Genomic DNA, 23,322 nt, shown 5'->3' on the forward strand with positions numbered 1-23,322 from the left:
AGTTATATTCCCATGATTTTAACTATCATCATCAAGTTCCTGAAATGTATCCTCAAGGGGTGTACAGGATATGATAGTACTACATGAAAATTTTACATCATTACTAACTTCCTATCTACAATTTTCGTCCAAATCAGTATTAGTTGTCAAGATTCCAACATTATCAGTTCTCATATTTCCATCGTCTAAAGCACTTTGTACCAATCCATTTATACCTCTGTCTTCCTCTGGGTTGTTTTCCTGCCAACCTGGCAGAGAACACTTGTTTTGCTAATCTTTCCATACCCATTCTGTTTAAGTGACCATACCACCTGAGATTAGCTCTGCTAATGCATTTCTGGATGCTCACAATGTCATATTCTTTCCTAATATCCTCATTTTTTAAATTATAATTCCATTGATGCCATCTGTTCACACCTATAATCTTTCTCAGGACTCTCATATCTGCAGTCTCTAGTTTTTGGTCAAGTGTCTTACCTCTGACCCAGCTCTCAGGTCCATAAGTTAAAACTGGTTTGAACACTGTCTTGTATACAGCTAATTTAGTGTTCCGACTAATTTCTCTCTTATTCCATATGAATTTATTCAATTGACTCCCTACCATACCAGCTTTGTTGATTCTGTTGTCTATTTCCATATTTAATTTACCATCTTCACTAAAATCGCACCTCAGTAACTGAAATGTTTTACTTGTTCCACAGGTTCTCCATTCACAACACAGTTGATATTTTCAACAATTCTACTTATTTTCATTGTCTGTCTTTTTAATGCTGACCTACATACCATATCTATTACAACAGTTATTCAATTTAGTCAAGGAATCTTGCAAACTTGTAGCAAATTTATTTAGAAGTATAACATTGTCCACATAAAGCAGAGCTGACATTAACATCTCCAATTCTGATATGTTTAATACCACTTTCCTTCATAATGTGATCCATATAGATCATGAATAACAAGGGGGATAACGTACATCCTTGTCTCACACCAGATTTAACATTAAACCATCTTCCTGTACTTCCTTTAATTCTAACTGCTGACTTACAACTCAAATAAAGACTAAGTATTGCTTGATATAATGTCCCATTTCCACCATACAACTGTAGTGTATTGAATAGCTTCTCTCTTGGCACCTTGTCGTATGCCTTTTCCAGATCGACAAAACTTAAATACAGATCTTTGTTATATTCCCATGCTTTCTCGATTATTTGTCGTAAAGTGAAGATCTGATCCTGACAGCCTCTATTTGGCCTGAATCCAGCTTGTTCTTCACCAAGCTTTTCTTCCACAATTCTTCTGAACGTTTCTCAAGTATACTTGCAAAGATCTTGCCAGGAATGCTCGGTAGGGAAACACCTCTGTAATTCTCACATTCAGTTTTATTTCCCTTTTTATATATGGGTACTATTAGAGCTCTACTCCAATCATCTGGAATTTGTCCCTCTGTCCAGGCTTTCTGAACTATGCAGTGCAGCCACTGTAAGACTTTTATACCACCATACTTCAGCATTTCTGGTCGAATATCATCTACTCCTGCTGCCTTTCCACATTTCAAGCCTTTGATGGCTTTTTCTACTTCAAGTATGGTTATGTATTCCTGACTGTATGCCTGTTGAGTGTTTTTTACCACTGTGCTATCACTGCTTGTTTTATTTAGCAATTACTCCATACTTCAAGGATCCTTTTCTCCTGTTTTCATGTCACCTTTATCATCTCTAACTCCTTTTACAGCATCGTTTCTCCATTTCTAAGCTTCTTCAACAACCTCCAGAATATCTTACCACCTTCTTGATATTTATTTTCCATGTTCTTGCCTAAGTCCTCCCATGATTTTTGTTTAGCTAGGTTTACACAATGTTTTGCTATCTTACATTTTTTCCTGTATTCTCCAAGATCAAAAGCAGACTTATTTGCCAGGAACTTTTGGTATGATTTCTTCTTTTCCTTCACTGCCTCTTTAACTTCCTGTGTCCACCAATGAGTTCTGACTTTTCTATCCTTGCAGACTACCTCACCACATGCCTCTGGCTGAATCAAACAGGGTTTTCTTCAAGGCTTGCCACTGAATCTCCAAGGTTTATTTCCTGTTTTCAAATTCTTTCATTTTCTTTTCAATAATCTTTCTGTATTTTAGTCTACAGTTCACATCTGAGAGCTGCTCAACTTTTATTCGCTTTAAAACTTTCTTACATGTTATTCTTTTCAATATGAAATTCAATTTTATCCTGCTCAAGACTAAATAGGGAATCACTTCTATCAAATCCTCTGTACACTCTGGTGTCCTGCACCAGGGAGAAAACATCACTATCAACAATAACATAGTCAATGAGACTTTTCTTATTCCTTGCCTCTTTTCTCCATGTGAATTTGTGCACATTTTTATGTTGGAACACGGTGTTAGTAATAACTATGTCCATGTCCTGAGCAGAAATCCAACAGGTATTTGCCATTATTATTAGCTTTGCTCTTTTCTCCAAATTTTCCCAAAATATTTTTGTTTCCTACTCTGCTATTTAGATCCCAACAAGGACCAACTTTTGCTTTTTCATTGTGTCAGTTGCTTTTTCTTAAGCATCGAAAAATTCCTCCACTTCTACCTTAGTAGAACCTTTGGTGGGATCATAGGCACAAATAAGTCTCATTGTCCAATTCCCAATTCTGATATTAGCCCACATCACTCTACTTGAGACTGCTTGCCATTCAAGAAGATTAGCCATGTGTTGAATACTAATGGCTACTCCTTTTCCTTGATTGTCAATTGCCTGAATATAACATTCTGTATTTATTGCTCAGAAAGATCTTACTAGTTTTTGTCTTTTTTGTTTCAGTCACTCCTATTATGTCGATCTGGTACTTATCTAATTCCTCAGCTAGCTCCATTTCTTTTCCATTCTGGCATCTTATGTTGATAGTACCGATCTTTAACTCTGGTGATGTTGAGTTAGGGTGTGCTTTCAGATTTGTTTCAGTAGCTGACTTTTCACTGTTCGCCCTGGTTCCCCTGGCGAAAACAACGGGGGCCTTGTTTAACCGGGCGACGCCCCAGCCGTCATGAAATTTTGCCATGTTGAACCATCATTTTGGTTCAAGTCAATAAGAATACAATTTGGTTGGCTAAATCCTAAATTGCCAGTCCATCCTCGTTCGTTCTGTATCCAGGTAGATACCCAACAGGGTGCACCACAAGAAGGTGAGGATTGGACATTAGGTCAGAAGCCCTAGTTGGTTCTCCACATTCCTTTAAAGGCTATGTGGAGGTCTCCTCTCAGTTATACAGCTCTGACCTTAAGCATCCCGATTTTAACTATTTGTCTTAAAATGAAAATATGATCCACAACCTCTGTTTGGCTGGAATCCAGCTTGTTTTTCTCAAAGCTTCTCCTCTATAATTTTTCTTAACCATTTCTCTAATCCAATCTGGAATTTGACCTTCTGACCAACCTTCCGAATTATGCAGTTGAGCCAAAAACTTGTATACCTCTATATTTTAGCATTTCTGGTCAAATATCTTCTACTCAAGCTGTCTTCCCACATTTCAGGTTTGTGAGAGCTTTTTCAAATTCATGTACAGATACATATTCCAGATGGCATTCCTGTCAAGTGTTTTCTACCACCATGCTGTAACTGCTTGTTTCATTTAGCAAGCTTAATAATAATAAATATTAATAAAAGCAAAGTAATTACTCCATATATATCAAGAATATCTATCTTGAGTTCTCAAATTCCTTTTAACAGACTCTTTCCTCCATTTCTGAGCTATTCAAATATCCTCCAGAATACGAGGGTGGTCTGAAAAGTTCTTGGCCTTTACCATAGATGGCAACACTACTGGAAGATTTTTTTTTCCTTCCTAAGTTGGTACACCTGTCATAAGCACCCATGTGAAATTGCAAGTCATTCTCTATCATGTAGTTTGTTTTATACACCTGTCTGAAGCAAAAAAGCGTTGTCTGTATCCCTTGAAATGGATAAAATTGAGTATCGTGCGGTTATAAAATTCTTTGTAAAAGAAGGTTTAATGCCAAAAGAAATTAATTCGAAGTTCATAAAAGTTTATGAGCACTCTTCTCCTTCGTTTTCGACAATTAAGAAATAGGCTGCAGAGTTTAAACGTGGGCATACCAGCCTTGAAGATGATCCAGAAATTATTGATAAAGTGCACGATATGGTATTGGATGACCGGTGAGTCAAAGTGCATGAAATTGCTGAGACTATTGGCATTTCAAAAGAATGTGTAGGATATATTTTGCACAAAGAATTTCACATGAAAAAGCTTTGTGCAAGATGGGTGCCACGCTTGCTCACAGCAGATCAAAAAAAAAAAAAGCACTCACATGAAAATCTGTGAACAGTGCTTGGAGCGTTTTATCAAGAATAAAACTGATTTTGTGTGTCACTTTATTACTATAGATGAGACTTGGATTCACCATAACACACCAGAATCCAAACAGCAGTTAAAACAGTGGACAGAAGCTGGTTGTTCAGCACCAAAGAAGACAAAGTCTGTTCCATCAGGATGAAAGGTCATCGCATCTGCATTTTGGGATGCTAAAAAGGCATTTTGTTTATTAATTATCTTAAAATAACCGGGGAATATTATGCTGATTTTTAACCAGACTAGATGAAAGAATTCGTGAGAAAAAAACCATCTTTCATCAAGACAATGCACCTGCCTACAAAAGGTGTTTTGGCAATGGGAAAATTCATACAATTCAACAATTCATAGTGCAGATCCTTTAGGATCTGCACTATGAATTGTTGGAACATCCACCTTATTCCCCAGATTTGGCTTCCTCTGACTTCTATCTCTTCCCAAATCTAAAACTCTTCCTTGATGGTCAGTATTTTTCTTCAAATCAAGAAGTAATTGCCGCTGTAGGCATTGCATTTTGCAGATCTTACTAGAACCACTACAGGGACAGGATAATGGCACTGGAGTATCGCTGGAATAAATGTATTAGTCTTAAGGGAGATTATGTTGAAAAATAAAAATAATTTTGAAATTGTAAATTCGTTTTTTCATTGCTAGGCTGAAAACTTTTCAGACCATCCTTGTATTTTACCACCTTCCTGATATTTATTTTCGATGTTCTTACTAAAATCTTCCCATGACTTTCGTAAGAACTTTTGCTTAGCTAATTTTACACAATGCTTTGTTTTTTATATTTTTCCTCTGTATTACCTAAGAGCACAAGGTGACTTATTTGCCAGGAACTTTTGATATGCTTTCTTCTTTTCCTCGACTATCTCTTTAACTTCCTGCGCCCTCTATGGAGTTCTGATTTTTCTATCCTTGAAGACAACCTCAAAACATGCCTCTCTGGGTGAATTGATGTTTACTTCAAGATTTGCCATTGAATATCCAAGGTTTGGTTGTTGTTTTCAAATTCATTTTTTCTTCGATGATGTTTGTATATTTGAGTCTGCTGCTCACCTCTGAAAGTTGCTCAACTTTGATTTGTTTCAAAAAAAAAAAAAAAACTTTCTCACACACTCTTCTTTTCAATATGAAGATAAATTTTATCCTGCTCAACACTAAATGGTGTTTACCTCCTATTTCAAATTCTCTGTATACTCTCGTGTCCTGAACCAGTGGGAAAACATTGTCAATGAGACTTCTTATTCCTTGCATCTTTTCTCCATATGAATTTGTGCACATTATGTTCGAACAGCAGGAACTTATCATTATTATTAGCTTTGCTCTTTTCTCCAATTTTCCCAAAACATTCCCCTCCGTGTGGGGCACCTGTTCATGGTGGAGGGAACCTCCCAGTGATGGTACTGGCGCTTTTCATTCTTTCTCTTTGCTTTTCTTCCCGTATTCTTTGCTCTACTTCTCCTGAATCTTTTTCACTATCCTTTTTCCAGACCACCATCACTGGGATCCAATGCCCTGCCACCGTGTTTGCAGTGCGACCCGTGGACATCCAGAAAGGGGATCCTAGTAGTCTTGAACTACTTTGGTCCCTGCTTCGGCAAGACGGGCAGTCCTGGATGGCACAGCCAGGATCAATTGGCTAGTGGGCTTGCCTGCAAGGGTTAACGGTGTTGCAGTGTCTCTCCCTGTGGTCCAGGGTCGGGATCCTGGACCTGCTGCAGTTCCGGTATAGCATCCTGAGCACAGTCTTTGCTTGCAGGCGTCCATGTGTAGCTCTATGGGTGGGGAGCTCTGGAGCTGAACTAAAAACTCCTTAAATATGAATCCTTCATCCTCAAACTTTTCAGTGACTCTAACAAAGTCCCAACAAGTACTGATACTATAGATACAGCATATGGAAACAGAAGCAAGAAACAAAAGATATCAGATACTAACATAAATGTACCAACCTTTTTAATCATTCATGCAACAGGTGAAAAACCAATTGGGAAAATGTCACCCTTCTTTATCCAAAAAAGATTTAGAAGGACTAGCAGGACCTCCCAAAACTGTCAAGAAATTGCGCTCTGGTGATATCCTTGTGGAAACAATGTAAACAACATTCTGAAAAACTACTGAGAGCAACGACAATGGGTGGAATACAAATTGCAGTAACACCTCATAGAACACTCAATTCCAGTAGAGGCAATTTATCAGAATGGGATCTCCTTGATGTTCCTGATGAGGAGATATGTTCAGAGCTTAAAGATCAAGGAGTGATGGGTGTGAGGCACATCCTAATATGTAGGGATGGTCACCTGGTCTCAACCAAGAACATCATCCTTACTTTTGATTTACCTAGGCCTCTGACATCTGTAAAAGCAGGGTATCTCAGCTGTCCGGTTAGAATGTACATCCCTAACCCGCCGAGATGCTTTAAATCAAAGATATGGACATGCCCAAACTGCATGTCGTGGTTCTACTACCTATGCCCAATGTAGTAGTAAAGAACATGATAATAAATCTTGCTGTGAAAAAAAAAACTAAACGTGTCAACTGTCAGGGAGATCATCCAGCTTACTCACGTACATGTCAGAAATGGAAAGAAGAAAAAGAGATACAAAAAATTAAAACATAACATATCAAGATGCAAAAAGAAAGCTGGCCACCATTACACCTGTTCTACGAACCTCTTATGCTGAAAAAGTAACAATTAAAAAAGTACCAACAGCAACTCAAACATGTATGTCTATTCCACCATCTGATAAATTTTACGATCGCAAATGCTTCTCTGTTGAGTGCATTAATCACAAGACCTATGGCCTTACTCCAGAGATAACTTCAAAAATGGTCCCATTCAATGAAAACTCACCTGTCAAAAAAATTATGGCAGAGACATCACTCAAAGATAAACCACCAAACACTCACACAGGAAAAATGGATACCTCAGTACCCACTGAAAGCAAACTAAACATACCAACTGACTCTAACACGTTTGATGTTTTGAACACTTTACCAGAGGAAGAGATGGACACTGGCCATCCATACTTCCCTAAAACAGTGGATAAATATAAATCTGACAAAGGTAAGCCCTCAACCTCTCGAAAACCAGACAAGTCAATAAAATCAAGACAATAGGAAAATTTTTACAATGGAACTGTCGTGGGATCCACCAGAATATTGACAATATCAAGATGTTGTTACAGAAACACAAACCTTTCTGTTTCTGCCTACAGGAAACGTACTTAAGACCCAATGAGGACCTTACCTTTAGAAATTTCACTACTGTACATAAGGACAGAACTGCAGGTTGTCCTGCTCATTGAAGAGTAGCTATCCTAGTGGGCAGTCATACTCCTTTCCATCAGGTCCAACTTAATACTTCTCTGGAAGCAGTAGTGATTCGCTTCTCTGTGGGATTTCTTATTACAGTATGTTCAATTTATTCACCACCAAATGCCGAGTTAAATGAAATTGATCTTGATAATCTTATCTCACAACTATCTCAACCCATACTTTTGATGGGTGACTTTAATGGTCACAATACTCTATGAGGTAGTGCCAACACTAATAGCCAAGGTCAAATCGTTGAAAGAATTCTTGATAATAACAAATAATAAACTTAATAATAAACTTAATACTTTCTTCCATATGCCTACTCGTTCATATTCTGCAATTGATCTTACAATCTGCTCCCCTTCCATTCTTCCACTACTCACATGGTACGTTGAAGAGAACATATATGGAAGTGATCACTTTCCTGTTCTCTGCACGTTGTCTTCACAGGAACCATGTTCGCCCACACGGATACCTTTATGGAAAATTGGCCAGGCTGACTGGAACACTTTCACTCATCTTGCAAAATTTAATGCTGATGCCATCAGTCAAACACCTATCAATGAAGCAGTAAAATAATAACAGAATGCATTGTCCAGGCAGCAACAGACTCTATCCAAAAAACATCATCTCGATTTCCAATCCATCCAAAGCCTTGGTGGAACCCAGCATGTCAGACAGCCAAAAAAGAGCAACACAGAGCATGGGGGCATATTTCATAGATATTCCACCACATCAAACTTAATAGCTTTCAAGCGTGCTCGAGCCAAAGCACGTTATGTGAAATGTCAAAGTCAAAAACAATCATGGATCCAATTTACTACATCAATTAATCAAATGACCAGTCCAAAATTTGTATGGGATAAAATCCAGAAAATGAAAGGCAGATATAGAACACATCGTTTGTCTACCTTAGACCATAATGGAAGTATTATTGCTGATCCCAAAGCCATTGCAGACACTCTGGGAGAAAATTTTGCCAGAATCTTAGCAACAGCTTCATATCCTCCTGAATTTTTAATTCTGAAAGAACTGCAAGAGAAACAAAGGTTAAATTTTTCTACCAATGTTCTTGAGCCATACAATCAACCTTTTGTTAAGGAAGAACTAAAAAGAGCTCTCCTACTATCTCACCCTAATGCAGTAGGGTCTGATGACATCCATTATGAAATGATAAAACATCTATCATCATCTTCTATGGATCTCCTTCACTTACTATACAATAGAATACTTGCAGAGGAAGAGTTTCCAAATTCTTGACATAAGTCAATTGTCACTGCTATCCCAAAACCAGGAAAAGATCCAACACAAGCAAATAATTACTGACCCATTGCTCTGACCAGCTGTCTTTGTAAGATACTAGAGAAAAATGGTTAATGCCAGACTTCTCTGGTATTTAGAAAGCAACAATCTTCTCTCCAGTACACAATGTGGTTTCTGTAGACATCGATCAACTTTAGACCATTTAGTTCGTTTAGAAACTTGTATAAGAGATGCATTTCTGAAACAAGAACATCTTGTCTCAGTTTTTTTGACATGGAAAAGGCTTATGAAACAGCCTGGAGATATGGCATATTAAAATACATTATAACCTAGATCTCAAATCTTATATTTATTAACAACTTTCTGTCCAGGTGAACTTTCCAAGTCAGATTGGGAAATATGCTATCTCGTCCATATCATCAAGAACAGGGTGTTCTCCAAGGCTCTGTCTCAAGTGCGACCCTTTTTGCTATTAAAATTAACTCAATCATTGAACAGCTTCCTCCCACTGCAAACAATGCTCTATATGTAGATGACTTCACAATCTGCTGTCACTCATGTAACATGAGGGTAATTGAAAGGCAACTTCAGCAAGCAATTGATTGTGTCTGTCTCCGTGGGCTCTTAATAATGGATTTAGGTTTTCAACAGGAAAAAGTGTCTTTGTACGCTTCTGTCGAAAACACACTCATCACCCAGATCCTGAACTAAGAATGGGACATACTGTTATTCCAGTAGCTACAGAAACCAAGTTCTTGGGAAATCATCTTTGACAGAAAACTCACATTTCTAGCACACATTCGTCAACTAAGAGAAAAGTGCAAAAAGAACTTTGAACCTCCTTCGCACTCTATCCTCTACTGAGTGGGGTGCTGATTGAGCTTCATTGCTCCATCTTTATCGTGCACTTACACATTCAAAGACAGAGTGACCTACGATATACGGATAGCTACTGGTACCTTTCGCACTTCACCCACTCAAAGTCTCTATGTTGAAGCAAATGAACCAACTCTATCACTTCGCTGGAAACAGTTATCTCTTAATTACGCCCTAAAAATAAAATTTCTCCTAGATCACCGTACATGGAATAGTATCTTCTCCCCGCACTGGGAAGCCCAATATCACACACATCAAACTGCTATACAACCTTTTGGTCTGCATGTTAAAGAAACTGTACAAGTTGTTAGTATAAATGTTGACAACATTAGCTACACTAAACATAACAGCATTCCTCCATCATCCATTTACCTGCAATTATTTAATGTACATAGAGCAGCACATGCTGATTTCTTACCCATCTATACTGATGGTTCAAGAACTAATACCTCTGTTGAATGTGCTGCTGTGTTTCCTGACATTATTATCTCAAATCAGATCCCACCAGACTGCAGTAATTATATAGCAGAGTTACATGCCATTCAGCTTGCACTTGTGCATATAAAAGAAAACTGCTACCAAAAGTGTATAATTTATACAGACTCATTGAGCTCTTTACAAGCTATCTCCTCCCCTATGTATAATCCACATCCAGTACTTTATGAGGTGCTACATCTGCTTCACAAAATGAAAATCTTTAATTTTGATATTCAGTTCTGCTGGATTCCCAGCCACGTCGGAATTAAAGGAAATGAGGCTGCAGAAGTAGCTGCCAAATCAGCCCATACCTTCTCCTCATACCATTTGATAATTCCATATACAGACAACTTTTAAGATCAAAACTAATTGCTCAGTTGGAGTTAATATGGCAAGAAACATCAACAAACGAAGTATATATAACATTAAAACTGAAATTAAACACTGGCATTCTAGTCAACGTACAAAGAGAAGGGAGGAGGTTGTCCTTGCCAGGCTCTGCATAGGTCACAGTCACCTTACGCATTCCCATTTACTGAGAGCTGATGACCCTCCCATATGTGAAAAATGTAACAACACACATCTCACTATTCATCATATTCTGGTAGATTGTCAAAAATTTATACGAGAGAGGAATGAAATTTTCACTTATCTAACCAAGCCATATACACTCAGGAAAATGCTAGCAGACTCAGGCAAATTGCATGATGTTTTTACATTTTTTTAGAAAGAATTAATTTGTAGAAACACATTTGACTATAAATTTGTTTATATGTAAATACTGTTTTGCTTAACTTAACTTTTATACATGCACATTATTCATTAGGTTAAATCTGACAATTATGTACTCCCATAGGCTTGATCTTATATATTTGTATCAACCTGCTGTAATTTTGTTAACATGTAAATACCATAATGCTAAACTTAAATTTTATGCATATATGCTGTATAATAATTCCTTTCTGACTTTAAGTATTAGTACAATAATGTTTGTTGTAATCTTAATACATGTAGATACTGCTTTCCTTGACTTGTTTTGTATATACATATGTTAACCTGTACTGTTATCTACTTATGTACTGCTGAAACCTCTGCAGAAATCGTTTATATGTAAATATGGCATTGCTTAACATACATTTTGTGTATGCATCTTATTTACTAGTTTATTTTTCTAATAATCATATAGTGCTGTAGGAGACCTTGTCTATTTGTGTACCTTCTAGTAATTCTGTTTTTATGTATTGCTAAATTCAGTTTATTCTACATTGCTAAATTTAATTTTCATCCATGCATATTATATAATAATCCCTTTTTGCCTATTTTTGTACTGCTATAAAAGCATCTATTATAATTTTACATATATGTAGATACTGCATTCCTTGGCTTACTGTTTTGTATTCTATGTATTAACTATTTTTGCACTACTATAATAACCTCTGACCTTGTGTGTGTGTTGCTGTGCCCTCTGCAGCAGTTCTATTTATCTATAGATGCTTTGTGGAACCAGATTCTTGAACAGACATATTGTTTCCAATTTTCTGTAAATGCTGATGTTGTAACCTTTGGTATGGCACAGTATGACCTTTGTAGTTTTTGTGCCAAATAAACTATAAACCAAACCAAACGCAAAACATTCTTATGTCTGATAATCATTTCCTACTCTGCCTGTTTAGATCACCAACAAGGACCAGCTTTTCCTTTTTCATCATGTCAGCTGCCTTTGCTAATGTTTCAGAAAAATTTCTCTATTCCTTCCTTATTAGAACCTTCTGCAGGACCATAATCACAAATATGTCTCATTGTCCAGTTTCCCCCATTCTGATATTAACCCACATCACTACTTGATATTGCCTGCCATTCATTCATTCATCTATCAATGTGAATAATCCAAAAGTAAGGATTAATTCACAATAACTGCTCTTTACAGCCAACAATCTTGGGAAGAATACCATATTTTCTAGTGTTAACTTTTCTTTCATTTAAAATAACATGTCATCTGAATGTCAATACAGATGGGTTAGACCAAGTTTCACATTAGCATGGTCCCAGTATACTTTTATTATAAAATTATGATTTATAGATAAACCTAATTAAAATCAGGACTCATCTCATGTAGAAAGTTCATCTGAAAAATTTTAAAATTTAACTATATAATTCTGGTGAAATCATGTCTTCATGGTATTTTCATGTTATAGCAGTTTATTACAATTTTGCTGTTCTGTAAACAGCTTCTTCAGGATATGGATTATGGCGATATCAAGTGAAAACTGAAATAACATTCAGATATGCAGTTTCTTATTATAAACAGCTTCTGCTTAATGAAATTACAGTCAACTCATTACAGCTAAACATAGTCGACCAAAGAACAATAGCAAACTATAGTGAATTCACTTTAGAGGAGTGAACCATTCACTATAGCAAACTTTCTCTGCAATCTCTACAAGTTTACTGTAAATCAAACTCCTGATATGTATGATGAAAGCACATACAGGATACCATGATAGTCATACATAAGTTTATTATTATTAGCTTCTTACCAACAATTTTCCTTCAAACAAGTCTTATTCTTCAGGACTAACATTGTTGTTAGTCTCATATTTTTGTGTTCTTCATTCTGTTTAAATGACCACACTATATTAACTCTGCTCATACATCTCTGTATGCCAACAATGAAGTTTCTTCCCAATATTTTAATATTATTCTGCCATTGAGGCATTTCCAAGACTGTTCTGGTCTCTGATCAGTTGGTTTATTTCAGCTTGCAGATCCAGAAGTTAAAATTCCATATAACCTTGTCCATATTTAATTTGCCATTTTGACTAAAAATTATGCTTAACAACCTAAATTGATTGTACATATATTTATTAAATTATAAAAATAAAAAATGGTATATACATTTCTTATTTTCAGTTTTCACTTAACATCTCAGTAACTTTCACAGATCATGAAGAACACTGTTGATCTAAGAAAAGTATATTTTAATATGGAAATATAAAGAAGAATTTTTAATGATGGGCAACTATAAAAAAAAACTTTAAAAAAGGAACATACCATTCCCTTCAAAACTTTTCCAAAAACAACATGTCTTCCATCTAACCATGAAGTTTTTTTACAAGTAATAAAAAATTGGGAGCCATTTGTATCTTTGCCAGCATTAGCCATGGATAGCCAACCTGCACCATAATGCTTTAGTTTAAAATTCTCATCTGCAAAACGCTCACCATAGATACTACGCCCTAGATATTAAACAAAATTATATAAATTAGAAAGCTGTATATAAGGGGATAGAAAAAAAAATCATAATAATCCACAGTACCCCCCAAACTGTCTTTGATAACCCATAATTTTAAAACAAGTTATGCCTAAATATACATGCATTTATGTGAAATTTGCCACAAATTCCTGGCTCACCACACCATGCCACCTCTGTATAAGACCAGCTAACTCACTACTCACCAACTGAAATGTCTTGATAAACATTTTTTGCCCAGCATATAAGATTTGAACCCAGATTTCAACCAAAGGGCTTTCTGGAAAATCAGAAAAATTCATGTGAACTACAAGTCATGGCATTAAAAAAATTGTGTGAATCAGTGAATAAAGTTTCACATATACAACTGTGTTCTCTGGCTGGTTTATCATGCAAGAGGAAAACATAACAAATCTGAATTCAAACCAGAACTTTTCAACAAAAGGGTGTCATTACCAAAAGGGCTATAGAGGCTCTACCCATTTACCCTGGGGAAGGGGGAGGGTCTTTTCAATCTCATTTCAACTGCAGTTTTTATTATTATTGACACATCTCCCTCGATGAAGTCCAGAGACTCATCGAGGGAGAGTGCCAACAGCATCGAACGATTGATCCCTTCCAACTACTAACTGCACTCAAACTTGCTTAACTTTTTGTGTGAGCCATTAGTAGCAGAAGATCTACCAATTGACCAACAGTACATACTCAGGTAAGCTCCAAATCAGAAATTGTTTCTGATTTGGATTTTTTCTGATTTTTACAACCCTCTTTCCTCCATTCCCAAGCTTCAACAACCTCCAGAATATTTTGCCACCTTCTTGATATTTATTTTCTATATTCTTGCCAAAGTCCTCCCATTACTTTTGTTTAGCTAGTTTTACACAGTGTTTAGCATTCTTGCATTTGTCTGTGTATTCTCTAAGAGCACAAGCTGACTTATTTGCCAAGAACTTTTGATATGCTTTCTTCTTTTCCTTCACTGCCTCTTTAACTTCCTGTGTCCACCATGGAGTTCTAATTTTTCTATCTTTGCAAACAACTTCACTACATGCCTCTCTAGCTGAATCAATCAGGGCTTTCTTCAAGGCTTGCCACTGAATCTCCAAGGTTTGATTCCTGTTCTCAAACTCTTTCATTTTTTCTTCAATAATCTTTGTGTATTTTAGTCTACAGTTCACATCTGAGAGCTGCTCAACTTTTATTCGATTTAAAACTTTCTTACATGTTATTCTTTTCAATGTGAAATTCAATTTTATCCTCTTCAAGACTAAATAGTGATCATGTCCAATTTCAAATCCTCTGTACACTTTGGTGTCCTGCACCAGGGAGAAAACATCACTATCAACAATGGTGATCAATTAGCCCTTGACATCAATTTCCTGACATGTACTCTTTAGGGATGTACAGGCTACTATGACAGTGCTACATAATTGATTAAGTTTAGATATTACTAGCTTAACAATTTTAATCCAAATTAGTCAACTTGTCAGCAATCCAATATTATAGGATTAGACATCGAACACCTGTTTTGCTATCCTTTACCCTTTCATTTACCATCTCACCTTAGATTAGCCCTGCTCACACATTCTTCAATGTTAATAATGTCAGGTTCCTTCCAAATACTGCCATTTTTAATACGATTCTGCAATTGTGAGACTCCTAATTTTCCACAACTTTCATGTCTGCAGTCTCTAATCTTTGTTTCAGTGCCTTTATTTTCTACCCAGCTCTCAGACCCATAACTTAAAACTGGGTTGAATACCACTTTGGCTAATTTTTCTCATATTCCATATACAAGAATTTACTCAGCAGGTTCCTCAACCATAGCAGCTTTGCTTATTCTGTTGTCTATTTCCATATTTAATTTGCCACCATCACTAAAATCCTGTGCCTAAATAGCAGATACATTTAGACTGTTCTATGCGTTCTCAATTGAGAACACACTGAAGTTTTCTATATTTCCTATTTTCATAGTTTAATCTTTTTATTGATAATTTTCATGCCAAATTTGTTACATCTTATTCAATCTTAGAGACCTGCACTGGATTTGTTCAGGAGTGCAACATTACCTGCACAATGCAATATATAATTGGTAATTAGTTTATGGAATTAACAACACAAAGTATATTAATCAAAGGTAACTTTAATGAATAACTTCTATATTTCGGCAACGTCACGTTGCCATTTTCAGGAACATAAAGATATGGTATGTGCACACAGGCACTAACAAAAGCAAATGAGGAAGAAAGCAAGAAACTAATATTGTTCCTAAAGTCCTAATGGTGCCCTCTGGCAGGCTAATTTTCCTCATTTGCTTTTGTTAGTGCCTGCATGCACATACCATATCTTTATGTTCCTGAACATGGCAACGTGACGTTGTCGAAATATAGAAGTTATTCATTAAAGTTACCTTTAATTAATATACTTTATATGCGTTGTTAATTCTGTAAACTAATTACCAGTTATGTTTCACCAACGTATAAGCCTTGCTACTAAAATAATGCAATACATATAGATGAATAAGAGGAGAAATAATGTGCATCTGTTTTACTCCTGATTTTACATCAAACTATCTGCCTGCATTTCGCTCTATTTTAACAGTTTAAATACATTGAGTACTGCTCTGTATAATCTTCCATTTACCCCACATCATTGGGGTGTTTTGAAAAGCTTTTCTCTGACTACCTTATGTCTTGTCTTTTCCAGATCTACAAAACTGGAGAACACATCCTTGTTATATTCCCATGATATCTCAACTATTTGTCATAAAGTAAATCTTATCTTGACAGCCTCTATATCAGGAATAGGCAACATGGGGCTCGCAGGGACTTGGGTGCTGTTTTGAAGCATTTTTGAAGTGCCTGCCACCGTACCAGATATTGAAGAGTCAAACAACCTTCAAATTTTTTAGTGCTCATGCGAACATACACGTCTTTTTCAAAGAAAAAGATTTATAGCTAACAGAGTGGGAAGAATAATTTTGTTTTATTTTAATAAAAAATGTGTATGCGTGGTATACAATGCAAGAGTTGTGGTTCCTAAAAAGTCTAAACATAGAGAGACATTTTAATACTGTTCATAAAAACTTTCCTATAAATTCTGTAATTAGAATTTAGAAAAAAATTGAGAACTCAAACTGAACTTAACTAAAAACAGCAAAGCATTTTTAACAAGCCAGCTTCAGTCAAAGCTGTTTCCTCTTTTAAAATTGCTCATTTATTAGCAAAGAAACCATTTCTACAGGGCAACCTGGTAAAAGAAGAAATGTCATTTATTTCTGAGTCACTTTTTGATGAACATAAAAACTATTTGCAAGAACCGTAACACGAAGAAGCGAAGTTATTCCTACTGACATTGAATCAGAGTTGAAAAAAGGATTTAGAAAAATGCATTTATTCTTCTTTACAATTAGATGCAGCTACTGATATTGGATACTTCCCAATTAGATATTATTGTGAAGATGATTTGACAACATTTCTATAAAGGAAGAATTCCTCAAAATTCTACCTTTAAAAGGGGCAACAAGGGGGGGCATTTTTTTTTTTTTTAAATTTTCAAAAAATATGTGGAAGAAAATCATTTGCCATTAGAAAAGTTGACTGCAATTACAACATGGCTCTGTCAATGAAAAGAACAAAAACATGGATTTATCATGTTATGTAAACAAGACCATTCATTCCCAAAATTTACATTACATATCCACCAAGAAATATTTATGTGCAAAAATAATACCTTTTCAACATGTAATACAAACAGTGACAAAAATTATGAATTCGATAAGAGCTGCATTTCCCTAATATCCTTGTTTTTAACATCATATTAAAAATGAAGATATTAGGAAAGAACTTAATATTATTTGCATCCAGGAATGTGTTACCACAGCTAATCTCAGGTGATATGGTCACTTAAACAGAATGGAAGATGAAAGATTAGCAAAACAAGTGTTCTTTGCCAGGTTGGCAGGAAAAAGACCCAGAGAAAGACCAAGTTATAAGTGGATTGATACAGTAAAAAGTGCCTTAGACGATAGAAATATAAGATCTGATAACGTTGAAGTCTTGACAGGTAACAGATTGATTTGGAGAAAAATTGTAGATTGGAAGTTAGTAATGGTGTAAGTTTTTCATGCAGTACTATCATATCCTGTACACCCCTTGAGGGTACAAATCAGGAATTTGATGATGAATAAGAGCTGCATTAATGCAACACCAATTATTTCAATTACTTTTACAAGAAGAGGATATGGAATTTGACAATCTTCTTACTCAAACAGAAGCGTGATGGCTTAGTAGAGGAAAAAACACTCAAGTGGTTTTTAAATTTATTCCTCCACAAGTGACTGGAGTTCCTAATGTCAAGGAATGAATCTTGCTTACAGTTAGAAGACAAAACATGGTTACTTGATGTTGGATTTCTTACTCATTTAACAGGAAAATTTAATGAATTAAATTTGAGATTGCAAGGCAGAAATCATCATATTGCTCAAATGATAAGTGCAGTGAACTCATTCAAAGCAAAATTGGCACTTTGGAAATCACATCTACTGAAAAATAATTTAGCACATTTTCCAAATTTGACAAATACTGTTGAAAATTTTACGACAGTGTTTCTACTGCTCATTTTGCACATCATTTTTTTTTTTTTTTTTTTTTAATCACTCCTGGAAGAGTTTAGTGCTACCCTTTTACCTCTGCAGATGAGGATGTGTCTGCTAAAATAGCAGCTTATTTCCAAATTAGTAATGTGGAAGACTCGGAATTAGAAATTACAAATATAAAAAATGATATAATGTGATCTTAACATTATATCATTTTATTAACTAAATTCCAGAATGTTTCATCATTCTGGAATTTATTTGATAAAAATAGATATCCCTTCTTAAAAAAAAAAAAAAAACTCTTAAAATATATTCTTAATGTTCTTCGACATATTCATGTGAATCTCTTTTTACAAATATGAAGTATTTGAAATCCGTGTATCGATCATGGCTCAACGATTATCATTTAGGCCACTGCTTAAGAACCCAAAATCCCAGTTATGTGCCAGATTATAATAAGTTTAGCTAATGCGAAGTATCACATTAATTTTTTTTTTAAAGTACATACTTATGTTTATAAGTAGTTTGTATTAATAAATATATATTGAATGTACTTTAAGCTTACAACTTCCCCTCCAGCAAAATTAAGGTAAAGTGCCCTTTGTCATAAGCCAACCATTCAGGGTGCCTGTTTTAGTGAAAAAGTTGCCGACCTCTGATCTGGATAGTTCATCTTTAGTTGAGTGGATATAGGCAGCTAATTTTCTTTCTTTCTTTCTTTCTTTTTTTTTTTGGTCAGGCCTGAAGGAAGTCATTTTTTTTAATAATGCAAGCAATTTTTTCTGACTTGATATATATTTCATGGATATAGATCACTGAATACGATGGAGGGGGGGAACCTCCCACCTATACAGAAACATTTAAAATCAGAGATACTATTTCTAAAATATGTCAGTGCACCACACATTAAACTTAAACAAATTCAACTGTATCACACTGCCAAAAATTTAGGTATCCATCACTGTACCCATAGAAGGCCAGTTACGAGTAGGAGACCATCTCTTACAATGCCTGTGTTTGTCTTCCTACTGGTGTGTCTGCATGCATGAACTCTATATCTTTGTGCCTATGAAGATTGGCAACTACAGAGAAATATTGGCTTAGTAATTTAGTTAACTGGCTTTAAATGTCTAAAAGTAACTATGTATATCCAAGTATCTATATCAGATTAATTTTTGCATGTACTTTGTAACTGCTAATGCAGGAAATCTATGCAAGTTTTGATTTAAGAGTTTCATTAGCATAACAAACAATACCATGTTAATAATATTTTATCCAGGTGATTTACTTTTACACCAGGAATGGGAGCAACAAAAGCCTCCTAAAATGCATGATGCTCTCTCCAGAACAGTTAAGACAAAGTCTCTCTCTCCCTCCCAGGAGTGGTAAATTTCCATTTAAAGCTAAATGCTGTGAATCAAGAACAAATTTTGTTAATTTATTACTATTAGTTAGGCATACTGCTGATTGTATGGGATAAAAATGTGTAACTTTAAAATTATTGTAAACTACATAATCAATTAGCCTTCTCCCATTTCAATTAACTGTCTGCTCACTATGTATACTGACGACTGAATTAATTTTACTATTCCATTATAGCATTCAGGTCTCCCATCACTACTACATGGGTCAGAATTATTTCATTAATTCCTGCAGGAGAAAGTAAAAGCTTTCAGTGCATTATTCTTCACCTTCTACCAGTGCACCTACTCCAATGACAGTCAGATATTCTCTTAATTTAATCCCAATTTGTATTATGCTTTCATTCCAATAAATATAAATTAACTACTTTATTTTCTATGGTTCATGCACCATCAATGTTATTTGGCTGTCTCACTACTGCATGCACCACTATAAAACTGTACATAATTATTAGTTTTGAGCCTCAACTTTTTCTTGGTTTCAATGTTATTACGGCAATTTATATTAGTTTTACTTAAGACTTCATCTAGTTGTCCACCTGTGGCCTATGCCTTGGACATTCCAGGTACCAACATTAATATCTTTATTCAGAGCCTTGTCTTCAACCTATAAATCCAGCTGTTTTATTTCCTTTTGAGATTTGAAAGCAATTTAAAATGTCAACCAGCTGTTAGCAGAGTAGTAGTAAGATGGAGTCTCATCTTTTACTCTCTATATTGAATTCCCTCTGATATAACGTGAATTGACTGTCAGTGCTTCATTTGTGAAAACAGGATGTACCATAAGAAAGTGAGATTGACATTTGTTTAGGAGAGGCTATATCCGATGCATCTATGCACCAGATATCAACAATATGTTGTGAAAATAGTATAAATATGATAAATTACGCATGACAACCAAGTGATAAGTGTTAACTAAATTAATAATTAAAGATCATATAAAGTAAAATGGTGCTCAAGGGTCAAAGCTGTATAACTGAGAGGAGACCTCCACATAGCCTTTAAAGTAATGCAGAGAACCGACCAGGGCTTCTGACCTAATGTCCAATCCTCACCGTCTCGTGGTGCACCCTGTTGGGTATCTACTTTGATACTGAACGAACGAGGATGAGTTGGCAATTTGGGATTTAGCCGACCAAATTGTATTCTTATTGGTTAAACCAAAAAAAAAAAATGATGGTACAACATGACAAAATTTCATGCCGGCTGGGGTATCGCCCGGTTAAACAAGGTCCCAGTTGTTTTCGCCAGGGAACCAGGGCGAACAATGAAAAGTCAGCTACTGGAACAAATCTGAAAACAAACCCCAACTCAACATCACCAGAGTTAAAGATCGGTGCTATCAACGTAAGAAGCCTGAATGGCAAAGAAATGGAGCTAGCTGAGGAATTAGATAAGTACCAGATCGACATAATAGGGGTGACTGAAACAAAAAAGACCAAAACTGGCGAGATCTTTCTGAGCAAATAAATACAAAATGTTATATTCAGGCAATGACAATCAAGGAAAAGAAGGAGTAGCCATAATATTCAACACAAAATATGAGGCTAATCTTCTTGAATGGCAGTCGGTCTCAAGTAGAGTAATGTGGGCAAATATGAGAATGGGGAACTGGACAATGAGACTTATTTGTGCGTATGGTCCCACAGAAGGTTCTACTAAAGGTAGAAGTGGAGGAATTTTTTGACGCTTTAGAAAAAGCAACTGACACAATGAAAAAGCAAAAGTTGGTCCTTGTTGGGATCTAAATAGCAGAGTAGGAAATGATTGCGAGACATACAAAAATATTTTGGGAAAATTTGGAGAAAAGAGCAAAGCTAATAATAATGGCAAATATCTGTTGAATTTCTGCTCAGAACATGGACTGGTTATTACTAACACCATGTTCCAACATAAAAATGTGCACAAATTCACATGGAGAGAAGAGGCTAGGAATAAGAGAAGTCTCATTGACTATGTTATTGTTGATAGTGATGTTTTCTCCCTGGTGCAGGACACCAGAGTGTACAGAGGATTTGAAATTGGAAGTGATCACTATTTAGTCTTGAGCAGGATAAAATTGAATTTCATATTGAAAAGAATAACATGTAAGAAAGTTATAAAGCGAATAAAAGTTGAGCAGCTCTCAGATGTGAACTGTAGACTAAAATACAGAAATATTATTGAAAAGAAAATGAAAGAGTTTGAGAACAGGAATCAAACCTTGGAGATTCAGTGGCAAACTCTGAAGGAAACATTGATTGATTCTGCCAGAGAGGCATGTGGTGAGGTTGTGTGCAAGGATAAAAAAATCAGAACTCCCTGGTGGACACAGGAAGTTAAAGAGGCAGTGAAGGAAAAGAAGAAAGCATATCAAAAGTTTCTGGCAAATAAGTCAGCTTTTACTCTTACAGAATACAGAGACAAATGTAAGAAAGCTAAACAGTGTGTAAAACTAGCTAAACAAAAGTCATGGGAGGACTTTGGCAAGAATATAGAAAATAAATATCAAGAAGGTGGCAAAATATTCTGGAGGTTGTTGAAGACGCTTAGGAACGGAGGAAAGAGTGCTGTAAAAGGAGTTAGAGATGATAAAGGTGACATGAAAACAGCAGAAAAAGATATCCTTGAAGTATGGAGTAATTACTTTGAAAAACTGCTAAATGAAACAAGCAGTGATGACAGCACAGTGATAAAAAACACTGACCAGACATGCAGTCAAGAATACATATCCATACTTGAAGTAGAAAAAGCCACCAAAGGCTTGAAATGTGGAAAGGCAGCAGGAGTAGATGATATTCGACCAGAAATGCTGAAGTATGGTGGTATAAAAGTCTTACAGTGGCTGCACTGCATAGTTCAGAAAGCCTGGACAGAGGGACGAATTCCCAATGATTAGAGTAGAGCTCTCATAGTACCCATATATAAGAAGGGAAATAAAACTGAATGTGAGAATTACAGAGGTATTTCCCTACTGAGTGTTCCTGGCAAGATCTATGCAAGTATACTTGAGAAACTGTTTAGAAGAATTGTGGAAGAAAAGCTTGGTGAAGAACAAGCTGGATTCAGGCCAAATAGAGGCTGTCAGGATCAGATATTCACTTTACGACAAATAGTCGAGAAAGCATGGGAATATAACAAAGATCTGTATTTAAGTTTTGTCGATCTGGAAAAAGCATATGACAAGGTGCCAAGAGAGAAGCTATTCAATACGCTGCAGTTATATGGTGTCAATGGGGCATTATATCAAGCAATACTTAGTCTTTATTTGAGTTGTAAGTCAGCAGTTAGAATTGAAGGAAGTACAGGAAGATGGTTTAATGTTAAATCTGGTGTGAGACAAGGATGTACATTATCCCCTCTGTTATTCATTATCTATATGGATCACATTATGAAGGAAAGTGGTATTAAACATGATATGAGAATTGGAGATGTTAATGTCAGCTCTTTGCTTTGCGGATGATGTTATACTTCTCAATAAATCCGCTATAAGTCTGCAAGATTCTCTGACTAAATTGAATAGCTGTTGTAATAGATATGGTATGAAGGTCAGCAATAAAAAGACAAAGACAATGAAAATAGGCAGAATCATTGAAAATGTCAACTGTGTTGTGAATGGAGAACCTGTGGAACAAGTAAAATATTTCAGCTACTTAGGCACGATTTTTACTGAAGATGGTAAATTAAATATAGAAATAGACAACAGAATCAGCAAAGCTGGTATGGTGGAAGTCAATTGAATAAATTCATATGGAATAAGAGAGAA

The 23,322-nt window shown here is 35.7% G+C and overlaps 1 protein-coding gene across 1 annotated transcript in view; it reads right to left on the reverse strand.

Moving 5' to 3' along the window:
- The window catches only part of LOC150108567 (peptidyl-prolyl cis-trans isomerase B), a 50,052-nt gene that overhangs the window by 858 nt on the left and 25,872 nt on the right, over positions 1-23,322 (reverse strand). Inside the window, exon 4 of the mRNA XM_090416008.1 lies at positions 13,361-13,545. Coding sequence (XP_090272134.1) covers positions 13,361-13,545 — 185 coding nt within the window. The remainder of the gene's footprint in view (positions 1-13,360; positions 13,546-23,322) is intronic.

This window comes from Typopeltis vanoorti, chromosome 3 (genome assembly GCF_054136105.1).
Source record: "Typopeltis vanoorti isolate ZY-2024b chromosome 3, IOZ_Tvanoo_1.0, whole genome shotgun sequence".
NCBI lineage: Eukaryota > Metazoa > Arthropoda > Arachnida > Uropygi > Thelyphonidae > Typopeltis > Typopeltis vanoorti.